This window comes from Dromiciops gliroides, chromosome 2, assembly GCF_019393635.1.
Source record: "Dromiciops gliroides isolate mDroGli1 chromosome 2, mDroGli1.pri, whole genome shotgun sequence".
Lineage (NCBI taxonomy): Eukaryota > Metazoa > Chordata > Mammalia > Microbiotheria > Microbiotheriidae > Dromiciops > Dromiciops gliroides.
In genome coordinates this window covers 523,385,015-523,401,157 of record NC_057862.1, presented here as the reverse complement: position 1 = coordinate 523,401,157, position 16,143 = coordinate 523,385,015, and the positions used below count along the sequence as shown (strand labels likewise).

At 39.3% G+C, this 16,143-nt stretch overlaps 1 protein-coding gene across 1 annotated transcript in view; it reads left to right on the top strand.

Moving 5' to 3' along the window:
* Positions 1 to 15,910, top strand: part of TACR1 (tachykinin receptor 1) — a 172,973-nt gene extending 157,063 nt beyond the window's left edge. Inside the window, exons 3-5 of the mRNA XM_043988156.1 lie at positions 11,933 to 12,083; positions 12,944 to 13,140; positions 15,558 to 15,910. Of these exons, the coding sequence (XP_043844091.1) occupies positions 11,933 to 12,083; positions 12,944 to 13,140; positions 15,558 to 15,849 (640 nt within the window). The 3' untranslated portion in view covers positions 15,850 to 15,910. The remainder of the gene's footprint in view (positions 1 to 11,932; positions 12,084 to 12,943; positions 13,141 to 15,557) is intronic.
* The last annotated feature ends 233 nt before the right edge of the window (positions 15,911 to 16,143 follow it).

The window sequence follows — 16,143 nt, the reverse complement described above, 5'->3', positions numbered from 1 at the left end:
CTACTTCCTTCATCAGTGTGGACTTGTCAATGACTCTCTGGAAACCATGATAAAGAATCCATTTAGTGAGCTGGAGGCCTGCCTCTGGTTTTTTTAATATGTGGTTCTGTTCCTCCAGGAGTTTCTCAGTTCAACAATTACTTAAAAAAAAAAGAAGAACATACATAAAAGTACCGATGGTTAAAAAACTGTGCTTTTTAAAAATCCAGTGGATTTATTGCTATCTTTTATTTATATACCACCTACATTTCCCTCTCTATTCCCTTTGAACAAAGCTACCACTTATAAATGAAGGGATTTTTAAAAGGTAGAAGAGAAAAAAGAAGAGTAAGCAAAACCAAATTATATTTTTTAAAAATCTGACATATGCAGTGTTCCATACCTGTGGACCCCCACCTTTAGAAAGAAGCTCAGAGGAGTTAACTTTTCATATTTCTTCTTTTATGTGTGATGTTTTGCTTGGTTTGTGATACCAGGTCTCTCTGTCTATAAGTGTGGAGGCTACTCACAAGCCTAACCCCAGTAAGGGGATAGGCCTAGGGATGGGAGCCTTGACCTGCTCTTTTTCTAATACAGGCTATTCTATTTTTCCCTAGGCAACCTAGTGCCTCACCCTCAGGGTTTGTGGGTATATGGTGGACTTAGTGTGGACATCTCATCTGCTTAACCCACTGCAGCTCAAAAGATCTACCAGCCTCAATCTCCCTGGTAACAGGGATTACAGGCATTTATCACATACCTAGCTTGTGATATTTTAAAAGTTACATGAAGGGGCAGCTAGGTGGTACAGTGGATAAAGCACTGGCCCTGGATTCAGTAGGACCTGAGTTCAAATGTGACCTCAAACACTTAACACTTACTAGCTATGTGACTCTGGGAAAGTCACTTAACCCTCATTGGTCCACCAAAAAAAAAAGTTACATGAATCTTACTTTCCTCTCTTTTGTCACTCTGATGTCATCACTCTGGAAATGGAAGGGGATTGTGCAGGACAGGGGGCCATTTTTTTAAGAAACCCCAGAGCTCCAATTCCCCTTTTCCTGAAGCAGGATAAGTGCTCTCTTGAAACTCCAAATCCCTGTTGAGTCTAACCATGTTAAGATCCTAATCTCCCTTTATAAAATATCTCTTCTCCCCCATGGGGGTCTTCATCGTTGGTATCACCTCCCACCACTGAAACAAGATTTCTCCCTCTGTTTCCACCTTTCAGAATCCCTACCTTTGTCTCCTTGACCATTCTCCTGTAGACTCTCTTCTTTCTGAGAGACTACAGGAGTTACTTTGCCTTCATTGCTAACCTTTGATTTGATTAGGCCACATCATATATTCCCTTCTGTCTTCTTCCTCACTTCCCCCTTTTTTTATGTGCCCTCAGGGTGTTGTGAGGCTTAGTTCTTGATGTTTCAAGTCTATTTCTCCACCATCACTTCTATTTGGTTTCTGTTTTCACCGTTGTCTCCTTGTGTGCATTTAGAAAGAAATCTCTTCATGGTCCCTCTGTTGTTGCTTTCTTATTGTTGTTTTTAGTCCTGTATTTGATTACCTTTCTTGTATATCTGTCGTTTGAGATGTTTGAAAAAACAAATAATCTCTTTAGGCTTTCTTTTCTTTCTAGGAAATTTTTTTTAATGGGGCAATGAGGGTTAAGTGACTTGCCCAGGGTCACACAGCTAGTGCCAAGTGTCTGAGGCTGGATTTGAACTCAGGTACTCCTGAATCCAAGGCCAGTGCTTTTTCCACTGCGCCATCTAGCTGTCCCTCTAGGAATTTTTTAATAAACATTTTTATTTAATTTTTTGAGTTCCAAATTCTATCCCTCCCTCCACTTGTCCCTCTCTGAGTAAGTAAGCAATTAGATATAGGTTATACATGTGTAATTATGTAAAAAATTATCATTTGCATAAGAAATCACCAATAAAAGAAAAATGAAAGTGAAAGTGAAAAGTAGCATGCTTCAATCTGTGTTCAATCAATATCATTTCTTTCTTTGGAGGCAGATAGCTTCATCATTAATCCTTTGGGATTCTATTGGATCATTGTATTGATGAGAATAGTCAAGTCATTTACAGTTCTTCATTGAACAATATTGCTGTCACTGTGTACAGTGTTTTCCTGGTTCTGCTCACTTCACTATATATCAGTTCATATAAATCTTTCTAGGAATTTTTAAAAACCCTTTTGTAATGAATGTCCTTTTTTAAAATTAATGGTCAGGTTCAGGTTTACAGGACAGGTCACCATGCATTGCATCTTGAGTTCCTTTGCTCTTTGGAACACATTATTTCATTCCCTCCTGTTTTGGTGGGTACAGAATGTTTTTGTGTTATTCAGATTTCCTTTTCTTTATATTTGGAGGGGTTTTTTTCCTGGTCATTCAGAGAATTTATTGCTTGTCAGTGCAACTGCTTATTTTAGCCAGTGTCTTGTAGTTTGCAGCATAAAATTTATTTCTGGAGGGGTGATTCATGGATTCTTTCAATTGACACTGTTTGCCGTGTTTAGAAGTTCTGGGTAATTTTTCTGTACTATTTGTTACACTGTTTGTCAGGGAGGTTGCTTGACCAGTTGTCAAAAAACCTCGTTTCTTCTGGAAGACCTATAATCCTTAAGTCATCTCTAAGCATACTATCTTCAAGATCAATATGTTTTGTTTCATGAAGACCATGTTTTCTTTTAATGTTAGTGCTTTTAGCTTCCCTTCTTCCAAACTGTCCTTCACTTCTCTGCATTTGCATCCCCACTCAGTTATCTTCTTGTTTCTTTGATGAGATTTATGTGGATTCAAGTTTTCCTATTCTTCCAATTATTTCTATTATAGAGGCCAAAAATTCTGCTTTCATGATTCTTTTTTCTCTTTTAAACCATTTAGAAACATCTTACTGTGGTTTTGTGCTCTCTTAGAAATCCACAGGATCCTATGATTCATTGGATATTGCTCATTTTCCTTTGCTTACAAAACTCATGCCTGAATTCTTTTAACTGATCTAGAGGCCACATACTCATCTTTCTTGATTTATTTGATTATCAGCTAATATATTTGAGTTTTCTTCCTCCTGAGATCTTTGGTAATTTTAGTCTTCTTTTCCCTTATAGACCTTTCTTGCTCACTTTCTGACTCCTTCCCTTTTGAATATAGGTTTCCTTGGGGCTAGACCTCAAAACCATCTCAGCTTCTGGCCCATGTTGGGCAATTCACAGTTCACTGACTTTAGTCTTTGCCCCAAGTGACTTCTGGGGAGGGGTTAGGGAGGTGGACAGAACTAGCTTGGCTGGATGCTAGTCTCTTTACTTCAGCCTCAGTGGTCTGCCAGTGAGCCACACACCTGTGTTTTGCCCCAGTTCCCTCTGTTCCTCAGTCCTTTGGTTGACCTTTGTTGAAGCACAGAATGCTAATGTTTTGCTATGCAAGATGAACAAGTCAATATCTTTTGTTTCCAATGATACTGGGGCATGCAGAGTTAAATTCTCTTGTAAGCCCATGGGTCAGTTTGTGAAGCCCTGATGCTGAGCACAGTGAGTGATGATTAAGAATATGCTGAATGAGATCAAAAGGAACTAACAAGTAGTCACCTCTGCTGTTAGTTCATTGAATTGTACATCATTTCTATTTTGAAGAGGTTTGAGAGGCTGTGAGGGTTAAAGAAAATGTCTGTTACTTTCTCTTTTGGGTCACATGACCCAGGAGTTCCTCTGTACTTTCTTTTTTTTTTAACTTTTTGTGGGGCAATGGGGGTTAAGTGACTTGCCCAGGGTCACACAGCTAGTAAACGTCAAGTCTCTGAGGCCAGATTTGAACTCAGGTACTCCTGAATCCAAGGCCAGTGCTTTATCCACTGTGCCACCTAGCTGCCCCTTCTCTGTACTTTCTAAAAGGAGACTATAAGTCATTTTATATTTCCTGCCTGCCCTGGACCTGACATGCCCTCACCCCCAACCCACCTCCCAATCTCTGCCTATAGAAATATCCTTTAAGACAATCCTGAGAATTAAAATCAACTACCAATATATTATATATCTCCTTTTATAAGGTCCATTATATAGCATCATGAAAGTTCTCCCTAATTGCATTCCTCAACTCTTCCTCTTTCAAAGTTTACATTTTTCAAGAGGCTTTTCCTAATCCCCTCAGATGCAAGTGCCTCTTCTCCTCCCATTCCCACCCTCCAAAAAATTCCTTTGCATTTATTTTGTATATACATGTTCTGGTTGTCTCCTTCTACAGAATGTAAACTCCTTGAAGTCAGAGACTATCCTGGTTTTGTTCTCTTATGCCCAGCACCAATATAATGTATAGCATAAGGTGATGCTTAATAAGTGATTAGTGACCAATCCCAGAGGTCAAACTCAGAAAAGCCCAAGAAGGATTCTATAAACTGTGTAAAGAAATATTTGAAGTAAGGTAATACGAATGATCCACTGGGAATGTGCTTTCATGGTTTTTCTGTCAGTCATATTATCCTTTTTTTGGTCATGGGGAAGATTCTGATAAGGCCCAGACCCAGTGCTTTTGGTATCCATTCAGTACTACAAATTGGCAGCTCTCAGAGAGTTCCTCCATCCATAAGCCTCCTGGCTTGGCCTTAATGCTGAGCGCATTTCAAAAAGTGGAATTTCTGATGTTCGAACAATGAGGTGAAGACAAGTAATAAAGAGCAAATCTCTGGATTAGTGAGCATTAGGGCATTAAAGGAATACGAAAGGACAGGATATAGAGCCATAAATGCAGTATTCAGCATACCTAGCCTATTCCTGTGCCAACCCATATGAGCTGCTTAATGGAGGCATGGGAGCATTAGAGACAATGGAGAGATTGAGTGGTAAGATGTGCCTTCCTTCGGAGCTCTAGTTCTGCCCCTCATTCCCTCTCCACTCCTCCATCCTAAGAGTCCCCTAGCTACTCTCTCTCATTGCCTCCTTTCCAGTCCACTTTTTGGACAGCTGCTACAATCATCTCCCCAAAGGACAGAATCAAAGACTCTTATAATGGGAAGAGAACTCATCATTGATCTTGTTGAGCCTATTTGGGAATTTCCTGGTCTTTTTCATAAAAAACTTGCTTGGCTACTTTTTTTTTTTTTTTTGCGGGGCAATGGGGGTTAAGTGACTTGCCCAGGGTCACACAGCTAGTAAGTGTCAAGTGTCTGAGGCCGGATTTGAACTCAGGTACTCCTGAATCCAGGGCCGGTGCTTAATCCACTGCGCCACCTAGCCGCCCCCTTGGCTGCTTTTTAAAATACCTCCTCTCCAGTCTCTTAGCCCACTCCAACCCATGTAGTGGTGTAATTGTTTTTTGTTTAATCCAAGCGTCATTCTTTATCTTCCTCCCTGTAACATTCCATTGTGTTGGTTTTAACTAGTTGTTCCAGCTTGTGAAGATGTTTCAGAACCCTGACTCTGTCATCTAATGTATTAGTTCTCTGGCCTCCCTTGGGATAAAGGTTCCCAGTTTTCATGTTTCCAGGCTGAATGATTTTTGTAGCCTGTCCCCATAAGGTAGCTGCTTCATCCCTTAATCATCTTGGTCATCCTTCTCGGGCCTTTTTCCTGTTGTGTCTTTGCAATAGCAACTAGAGCTGTCTATAATATTTCAAGTTTGTACACAAGGAAATTATGTACAAGGGTAAGCTAATGCTCTGGGTTTTCAAATCAATCTAATTCAGTGGACTAGGGGGAATGTTATAAATATGGATTGCCTAGATTTTAGCAAAGCCTTTGGCAAAGTCTCTGTTGTTCTTGTGGAAAATACGGAGGAATGTGAGCAAGATAATAGTACAAGAAAGTCAATCTGGAACTTGTTGAATGACTGGACACAAAAATTTGTCATTAATGGTTCAATGCCAAAGTTAGGATTATAGGATTTAAAACTTCAAGGGAACTAAGATGCCATTATGTCCAACTTCTTCATTTTACAGATTAAGGGAACTCAGACTTAGAGAGGCCAACTATAAACAACCCAAGGTTACCCAGGTAGATATTACTAAAGCAGGGTCACCTGATTCCAAATCCAGTGTTCTTTCTGCTCTACCACTCCAGGAGGTCTAGTAAAATGCCCCAATGATCTCAGCTTGATGCTATGCTGTTTAACACTTTTATCAAGGATTAAAGATTTAGATGGTATGTTAATCAAGTGTGCAGATGCCACAGGACTGGAAAGATAGCTGATATACTGGAGGACAATCAAGAGTCAAAAAAAAAAATCTTGACAGGCTAGAACATTGGGATAAATTAAGATGAACTTTAATGGAGATAAATGTAACACTTTAACCTGGCTTCAAATGAACAACTTCACCAGATAGCCAGATAATAGTTTATTTATGGACTACAACTTCAGTGTGAGTCAACAGCATAACATGGCAACCAAAATAGCTACGGTAATCTTAAACTGTGTTAAGAGAAGTAGAGTGCCCAGGATTATCTCACTCTTCTCTGCCATGGCCAGACCAATCACATCCAGAGATTTCTCAATGCTGAATTTTAGGAAAAGCATAATAATAAACTAAAAAACATCCCAAAAGGGTAACCAGAATGGTAGAGTCCAATGAATTCATGCCAAATGAGGATCAAGATATTCAGCCCAAAGAAGAGAAAACTTCCCTAGGCAAGAGGGGGACGAAGGCATACATGATAATTTTGTTCAAGCATTTGAAAGTCCATCACGAAGGAAAGGTATTAGATTTGTTCTAGTAGCTAGGATCAGTGGATAAAAGTGGCAAAGAGAGGCATGTAAGGAAAGTCTTCCCAATAATTAGACAATTCTGATTCTTTCATCTGACATGTTGGCTCTCCAACTTTAGGATTAAGGTTCATATTCTTAATGTTTATAGGTTGAATGATTTTTATATCCTGGTCTCATAAGGCAGCTGCTTCATCCAAAAGTGAAATGAACTGCTTTAGGAGGTAGCAAAGGTTTTCAAGCAAAAACTGGATGACTCCATGATGGCTATGATGTAGTAGGGATTCTTGTTCAGGTACAAGTTGAATTAATGACCAATTAATTCTGCAATTCTGTGAACAAGCATTTATTACGCACTTGTGCTAAGCCATGTGGACACGAGATGAAAAATGGTGGGGACTCTGCCCTCAAGAAACTTACTATCTAAATGCTCTGGACTATAAATGTCATGTGAAATCCTGGTGTTCTCTCTCAATGTATTAGCTATCCCTCCCAGTTTTATGTCATCTGCAAATTTGATAATAATATTATATATGCTTTTATCTAAGTCACTGATAAAAATGTTAAACAGTACAAAGTGAAACACAGATCATTAGAACTCTCTATTGGAGAGTTAACAGTGAACTGTTAATATAATAAGCAAATCCAACTAGTATTTAAACTAGCCTTTCATAGTATTATTGGGGAAACAAGAGGCTTAGAATTGCTTTAATAAAGCTGGTAAGAATAATGTGAGAAAAACTCTGCTATTGGGAGCTTTTGGGGATATTAACTAGACCTTACTATGTGGTTAGAATGTAAACTCCTTGTATTTATACGTCCAAAACCAAGGACAGTATTTTGTACATAGTAGGCAACTAAACAATGCTTGTTGATTGATTGATATCAACATTATTCCTCTGCCTACAGTAAATTTGTTTCTATTGTATTTAAAGACACATGATATGCTAGTGTCTTGATGCCTTAGAATGAAGAGGGACAAGAAAGAACCTCAAATTCACATGTGATTTCTACTTCAATATATAACTTCATTATTATTTCTATCATTACCATCTTCATCATTATGACAAATACCACCCTGCAAAAGAGCTATTATTTCTTTGGTGTACATTCCCTCCATCGATGTAGATAATAACTCTTCTATGACCTAAACTGGTATGATACAGTGGAGAGAACCTAGACTCCAAGGTCAAAAGATAAGGGTTTACACTTGAAACATTGCCTATGTGACTTCAGGTCTCAGTTTCCTCACCAATGAGCATTTTTCTAGTACTTTGAGGTTGTCAATTGCTTTACATATATGATGTCATTTGATCCTCACTACAATCCAGTGAGGCACGTGTTATTATCATGCCCACTTTACAGATGAAGAAACTGAAGCCAAGAGAGGCTAAGTGACCTGCAGAGGATCATACAGTGAGTGTTTGAGGCAAGATGCAAAACACAGGTCTTCCTGACTTCAGGTCAAATGCTCTAGCTAAGTGAAAAATGAGGAGATTGTACTAGATGGATTCTGAGGTCATTCCCATCTCTAAATCTATGACCATCAATTCCAGGAGAATTTTAGCTCCTTAAGAACAGGAACTGTGGGTTTGGTTGGGTTTTTTTTCACTTTTTTTGTATCTTCAGTGCTTAACATAGTATTTGGCATATAAATAAGTATTTAATAAATGCTTATTGGTTCACTGAATGTATACCCTTTTAGACAATTGTATTAGATCCTGATGTACATTCTGATATGTTTCTCCATATAGCTAAACCAGTCCTCTGAGGATGGACATACAGGCCATAAATGGCCTGATTTGAAGCCAGAGACATAACTTTAGAGGGGAGGGGAAATTTAACAAGTGCACCACTGAACTTTGCACCTGATTTATCAAGAATAGTATGCTAAACCAGGAAGCAACCAGACCACCATTGTTAATGGTCTCCATCTGTGAGCTACTATAATAACTAATTCTCTCCCTGGCTCAACTGAACCTTGTCTTCATAATTTCTTATTTTCACATTGCAATTTATGAAGTTGATTTCAGAGGCCTTTCAGTGCCACTTGTCTGAGGCTCCAAAATTATTAATTATCACTTGGCTTGAAGCTTTTCTAGTTTGGGAGGACCTGACAGAGCTCAGACATTTTTGGCATAGCCTTGGAGATCCCAGGGTTACCCCTAAAGTGAATGTTGAAATGGAAGCATGCTTCGATGACTGTATACAATGACACCACCAAGAAAAATGATAGGAATAGAGGAGGTTAGCAGGAAGTTCAGGTTCGAATCTCCCCTGGTGCTTGAAACATTGCTTTATATACAGGCTTAGATGAATAGTAAGGAATTATCCATCCTTCACTTAAAGATTTCCATAGATAACAAATTCTCTATCTCCTGAGGTACCTCACTCCATTTCTGGACAGTTATAATTGGGAGTAAATTTTTCCTCATATTAAACTAAAATCTGCCTGCATATCATTTGCACCCATTGCTCCTCATTCTTCCTTCTGGAGTTAAATAAAATTAGTCACAACTCTTTGCTGCATGACTTCCCTTCAGATACTTAAAGAAAGTTATCATAGCCTACAACCTCTCATAGACACACACTCCCTCATACACACATACACACCAAAGCCTTTTTGTCTCCAAGCTAAACATCCACAATATTTTCAATGGATCCTTCTAACACATAGCTTCAAGTTCCCTCATCATCCTGATCACTGTTTTTGAGTCACACTCAAGATTGTTAAAGCCCTTAAAAAAAATTTGGCCTTTGAAGCTGAACATAATATTCCAGATATGTCTGACTCAAGCAAAGTACAAAGGGATTATCATTCAGCACACTGTGAATGCTCTCCAATTCAATTGAATAAACATTTATTAAGTACCTAATATGGTTAAGGTGGGCAGCTAGGTGGCACAGTGGATAGATTGCCAGGCCTTCAGTCAGGAACACTTATCTTCCTGGACAAGTCACTTAACCCTGTTTACCTCAGTTTTCTCATCTGTAAAATGAGCTGGAGAAGGAAATGGTGAACCACTCCAGTATCTTTGAAGAAAACCCTAAATGGGGTCACTAAAAAGTCAGGAACAACTGAAAAAACTGAACAACAACAACAAAAATGGTTAAGGCTCTGCATTTTTCTTAATGTAACTCCCTTCTCCCCCAAACAATTTCCTATTACCTTTTTTGTACGCTATATACTACTGTTGATTCATGTTTAATTTGTGATCCACTAAAACCCCAAGGTATTCTTCATATAAACTTTTACCTATGCTTAATACCCTGGAGCCTGGGGAGACTAGACTTATGAAGTTGTAGATTTCAATCAAAAAATAGAATGGGATAATCTGTAAGAAGGGCTAGATGCACTATTATCAAGGAACAATATGTAGGGTATAGTCAGTAAGTGCCCTCTGCCATTAGAAGGGAAAGAGACTTGTGCTGTCTAGAGCTGCAGGAGATGGAGTCAGGTAAGAGATGAAACTCAATATGAGACTTGAAAGATTTGTAGAATTTAATTTGCATTTGGTAAAATTAGGACCCAGTTTTGGCAGTCTGCTTTGCAGAATCCCAGCACAGTGGCTAGAATCCTGGACTTCAAGTCACAAAACCTGTATTCAAATTCCAACTTATATAGTGCATTTACTAGCTCTGTGGCCCTGGACAAGTCAATTAGCTCTCTGAGCCTCAGTTTCCTCATCTGAAGAAATGGGGATAATAACATCTCCCACCTCATAGAATTTATATTTATATATATATAGATACATATATATATACATATATAATGAGATAATGTATTCAAAGTATTCTGTAAATTTTACAAAGTAACATATACATGTCAGATATTATTGATGTGGTGATAATAACAAAATAAACATGTTCTCACATATTCAGAGTAAGCCTGAAAATGTTTTATGGTTATAAGATTTAACAAATAAGTGAGTCTTTTTAAAGGAAAATGTGTGTGTGTGTGTGTGTGTGTGTGTGTGTGTGTACATGTGATGTGTGCATGTGCAGGGGAAAGGGGGAACTACAGTTCATTGAGATTGAAATGTAGTTGCTAAAGTAATTTTTTTCCTGAATAAGGAGAAATTATCATGGTCTTGAATGTAGATTTTATATAAATCAGAGGCACAAATATATAACATGATTTTCCCCCTCTATGATCTGAAAGAGGTAAAGCAAATTTCTTAAATAGCAATGTTTGGGGGTGGGGATAGAAGGATCTAAAATACAATTAAGTCCTTCCCAAAGATCAGCTAAACATCTTTCTTTAAGGAGAGAAAGCAGAGCACCAGTGTAAAGAAGCCATGACATAAACAAATCTGACTTAACACCAAGAGAAAACCCAGCAAGGGCTTTGGATGCCCACACTGGGGTTGGCTGGCAAGGGGCTGTGGATAGGCTACGAATCAAAAGGCTTAGTTATACTCTAAAGCACTGAAGATGAGAAGAGGCAGAAGCTTTTCAGAAGGAAAAAGAAAGCCAGTTTAATTAAGTCCAAGTTAATAAAAGTGGAGTTAATAGCAAAAGTGAAGTAAGCAGCATGTATTTGTTTCTATATCCTTTAAAAATTAATTTTAAACAGGATCATTTTTATACTATACTATTTCTATACCAAAGTCCTACACAATAGGGCTTTAGATTTTACCCTGCTATTGTTTAGGACTAAAGGTTACTCAGAGGTGGTCAAACTGTTGTATTGGAAATTTCTTTTAATACAGAGTTATCTGACAATAAGAAGCTTAGTAGGCTGATTCATCTGTGTTCAATTTTCATACCTAGAAAAAATAAAAACAAAAAACAAAAAAATCATTAGGTTGAGTGATCCAAGTCCCGGGTCCTGCCTCTCACCTGGAATCATCCAATCATCCATCTAAATGGTAGATACTGTGTCAAGGTGGTTATAAACCTCCATAAGGCTTACCTTGAAAATATAAGCGAAGAAGAAGAAGAAGAAGAAGAAGAAGGAGGAGGAGGAGGAGGAGGAGGAGAAGGAGGAGGAGGAGGAGGAGGAGGAGGAGGAGGAGAAGGAGGAGGAGGAGAAGAAGAAGAAGAAGAAGAAGAAGAAGAAGAAGAAGAAGAAGAAGAAGAAGAAGAAGAAGAAGAAGAAGAAGAAGAAGAAGAAGAAGAAGAAGAAAATATAAGCCTATTAAGTACTAATAAATTTTCAGGGAAAAAGCCACCAATCCTCAGCCTATGGGCTTCAGCTTTCCCTCTCTAATTTCCCAAGCTACTTTTTCACTCAAATCACCATCTGCCTCACTACAGGTACCACATCTGTGTGACTGTGCTGATCTACTTCCTCCCTCTGTTGGTGATTGGTTATGCATACACCATGGTGGGGATCACCCTCTGGGCAAGTGAGATTCCTGGGGATTCCTCTGACCGCTATCATGAGCAAGTATCTGCCAAGCGGAAGGTAAGTTCCTACAATCCTAAACAAGGCTCTATGAGGCTAGCTTAGGCAGCAGCTAGGAATCAATCAACAAGTATTAAGCAAGTGCTTACCATGTGCTAGGCATTTTGCCAAGCCCTGAGAATTCACAGAATAAAAAACAATCCCTGCTCTCAAATGCTTACATTATAATGGGGAAGACAACATATATAAATCAATATATACAAATTAAATACAGAATAGATAGAAAACTTAGAGGAGATGGTCTTAGGAGTGAGAAAGCCTGGGAATGAACCCTTGAAGAGGTGGAGTTTGATTTGGGTCTTAGAAGAAGCCAGGTCTTCTAAAGGTTGGAAGTTGAGAGGGAAAGGCCTCCAGGTATGGGGAATGCCCATTTCAAAGGCATAAAGATGGAAGATGGCATGACATATGGAAGAAATAGCAATCTAGCTAGTATAGCTTACTTCTAAAGTTTGTGGAGTGAAGTATCATGTAGGATAGTAGAAAAAGCCTTGGCAACTGTACAGAGCTTCAAGTGCCTAAGAAAGGACTTTCTATTTGATTATGGTGGTAATGGGGAGCCATTGAAGGTTATTGGGTAATATGGTCAGACCTGCTTTTTAGGAAAATCATTTTGACAACAAAGTGGAAAATGGTTTGGAGTGGGGTTGAAGAAGATGAGAGAAGGGATGAGACACGAAGCTATAAGTAGCTTAAGGGGGAAAAATGTGTTCATGTGAGAAACATGGCAAAGTCAACTCTTATCATTTTAACATGTAAGAGTCTACATGGGATCAATGGAAGAAAGCTTGAGAAAAAGGAGATGACAGTAGGGAGAGGGAGGTTTCCCACAACAACTTCATGCATCGTTTTCTTCTGAGTAGGTGGTCAAGATGATGATTGTGGTGGTCTGCACATTTGCTATCTGCTGGCTACCCTTCCACATCTTCTTTCTCCTGCCCTACATCAACCCGGACCTTTATATGGAGAAGTTCATCCAACAAGTCTACCTGGCCATCATGTGGCTGGCCATGAGCTCCACAATGTACAATCCCATCATCTACTGCTGCCTCAATGACAGGTAAAGAATTCTGATTTCCCCGTTATTCCTCCCCACTCCGTTGTCCCACTCCACATAGGTCCAATGTAAAGGGGACTGAAAGAAGGAGAGAGACTTTGAGTCTAAAGCTTAGTCCCCAACCTCTTGTGTTGTGTCATCCTCATGCTCAGGGGTCTGTACCATACTCACCTTTCTTCCCGCTTCTTTCTCCCTCTCTCCTTCTTGCTTCTGCCTTACTTCTCATATTCTCAGATTCCCTTTTGATTTATTCTTTTCTTCTTTCTGTTGCTTTTCTGCCTTCGTCCCTGCTTCTTCTGCCATGTACCAGTGAACTTACCTTCACTGGTGGGGCCAAGAATTTAAAAGGTCATCTTGAGTGTCTAAAACAGTATGGAGGACTGGACTGGAAGTCATGGACCTGGGATATTTAACCTCGAGAAAAAGAGACTTAGGGGGACATGATTGAGAAGAGAAGACTTAGGGGGACTTAGGGGAGGTCTCTTCCAATATTTCAATTCCATTTAGTAAGCTTTTATTAAGCATCAGCTATGCCAAGTACAAAGACAAAAACAAAACAAAACAAAAGCTTACAGTCTTCTCACAACAGCAAGATGTGCATGGATAAGTAAATAGCAAATATATCCAAAATAAACACTAGTTAATTCTAGTGGAGAGCACTAAAACAAAAAAGGCCTCTTGTAAAATTTAAAGTAGCATTTAAGGGGGCCAGAGATTCTAAGAGATAGAGTTAAGGCAGGAGACCAATCCAGGAATAGGGGACGACCCATGTAAAGGCAGAGAGGGGAGATGAAATGTCATGATGGGAAACTTCAAGTATGCCGTTTGGCTAGATTTGCTAGGGGATAATCAACCTGAGTTCAAATCCTGCTTCAGACACTTTCTAGCTGTGTGACCCTGGACAAGTCACTTAACCCTCTTTGCCTCAGTTTCTTCATCTGTAAAATCAGTTGGAGAAGGAAATGGCAAACCACTCCAGCATCTTTGCCAAGAAAGCCCCAAATGGGGTCATGAAAAGTCAGACACAACCGAAAAATGACTGAATAGCAATATGCCTTAATCAACTTGATTTTCAGACTTACTCTTTTTATGCTGAGGATCAGCTGGTAAACCAACAGATATTGAATATCTTCTTTGTGTAGACGTTGTGAAGGAAACAGGAGAGAATGAGACATGTTGCCCATCCCTAAATAGCTTCTAACTGACAGAGAAGTCAATCAACAAGTCTTTACTAAGTCCCTCCAGTGTGCCAGGAACTATGCTGGTTGCTGAGGATACAAGCACAAAGAATGGACCAATCATTTAGTAGTAAATGGATTTGGAGTCAGGGGTGAGGGTTCAAATGCCAGTTCTGCTACTTAAAGCCTGGGTGACCTTTTGTGAGTTATTTCTTCACTGGTAAAAGGGCTAGATTGGATACTCTCCAATCTACCTTACAACTTGAAATCCTCTGACTATAATTTAAGGTGCAACTATCAGGAACTTTCCCAAAGCTACTACTCATATAGTAGTACTATATTACTCATGTAATGAGTGACAAAGCCAAGTTTTAAACCCTGATCCTTTGACTCCAAGCCAGAGTGCTCTTTCCAGTAGACGATGCTGCCTCCAAGATAACTATAAATACTATAGATACTATACCATAAATACTAAAACTATAAATAAATAGGCGATAAGGGTATGTGATGAAGTGCCAAATAATCAGTAGGTATATGTACTATTAGAACTTAGAGGAAGGTAAACTTAGGATCATGTGGTAATAAAGTTAAGTCTAGAAGAGCCTTCAGAAGTCATCTAAAGAATGTCAAAATGACATTCCTGGGGTGACCACTATATCTGCTTATTATCTATGTTACCCACCCCACTCAATATTTTTCAGTCAATTCCTATTGCCTCTAGTAGGAAACATAAATTCCTTAGCCAGGCATTCAAAGATCTGGCTTCCACTATCCTTTAAAATTGTTATTTCCTATTGCTCCCCTTCCTACACTGTCTGGTCTAGTTAAACTGACCTGCTAGCTGTTCTCCATACTCAATGCTATACCTCCTATATCCATGTTTTTGTAAGGGCCCCCCCCACCCCCAGCTTGAATGCATTCCATCCTTCTCTTCTACTGAAAGAATGACTACCTTCCTCCAAAGAATGCCTCAAGTGGCATCTCCTACATGAGCCTTTCCTGACCCCACCCCATCTAGTTATTAGTATTCTCACCCTTTTCAAATTCCTTTACATTATTATTGCATTTGTTTTGTACAGTGTTGTGTGCGATGCTGTAGCCACCAATAGAATACAGACTCTTCGAGAGCTAGGACAATTTTCTTTTTGTTTTTTGTATGGGGAATAGTCTGATGTCTTTTTTTTTAATAATGGATGCTCCCTAAATATTTGTTTAATTGAATTAAGTTTATTGCTTTGGCAGATTTCGCATTGGCTTTAAGCATGCCTTCCGATGCTGTCCATTCATCGATGCTACGGAATATGAGGGTCTTGAAATGAAGTCCACCCGCTACCTGCAAACCCAAGGCAGCATGTATAAGGTCAACAGAATTGAGACCACTGTCTCTTCAGTTGTTGGGGTCAATGAGGATGAGCTGGAAGATGGTTCTAAAGCCAAACGCCTATCACTAGACCTCACTTCCAATGGTTCCTCACGAAGTGATTCCAAAACCATGTCTGAAAGCTTCAGCTGCTACTCCAACACTCTCTCCTAAACATGAACCCAATGGGGCAGCTAGCCAAAAATTGCTGCCTTTCACCTTCACCCCAGGCCTTCATGAGCACATTCACCAAGGTGCACCCATGTCACCGTCTTTTTTATTATTATTATTATTATTTCATTTCAGACGGGCAGGACATTCATGATCTGGAGGGCATTAGACATTCCCCAGGATGGGGCCTGTGAAAAGTAATGGTGTGAGGGAGTGAAAGATCACTGGATCTGGGAACCTGGGTTCTGGTCCAGCTTCTGCCACTAATGGGTTACATGATCTTAGGAACATCATTTA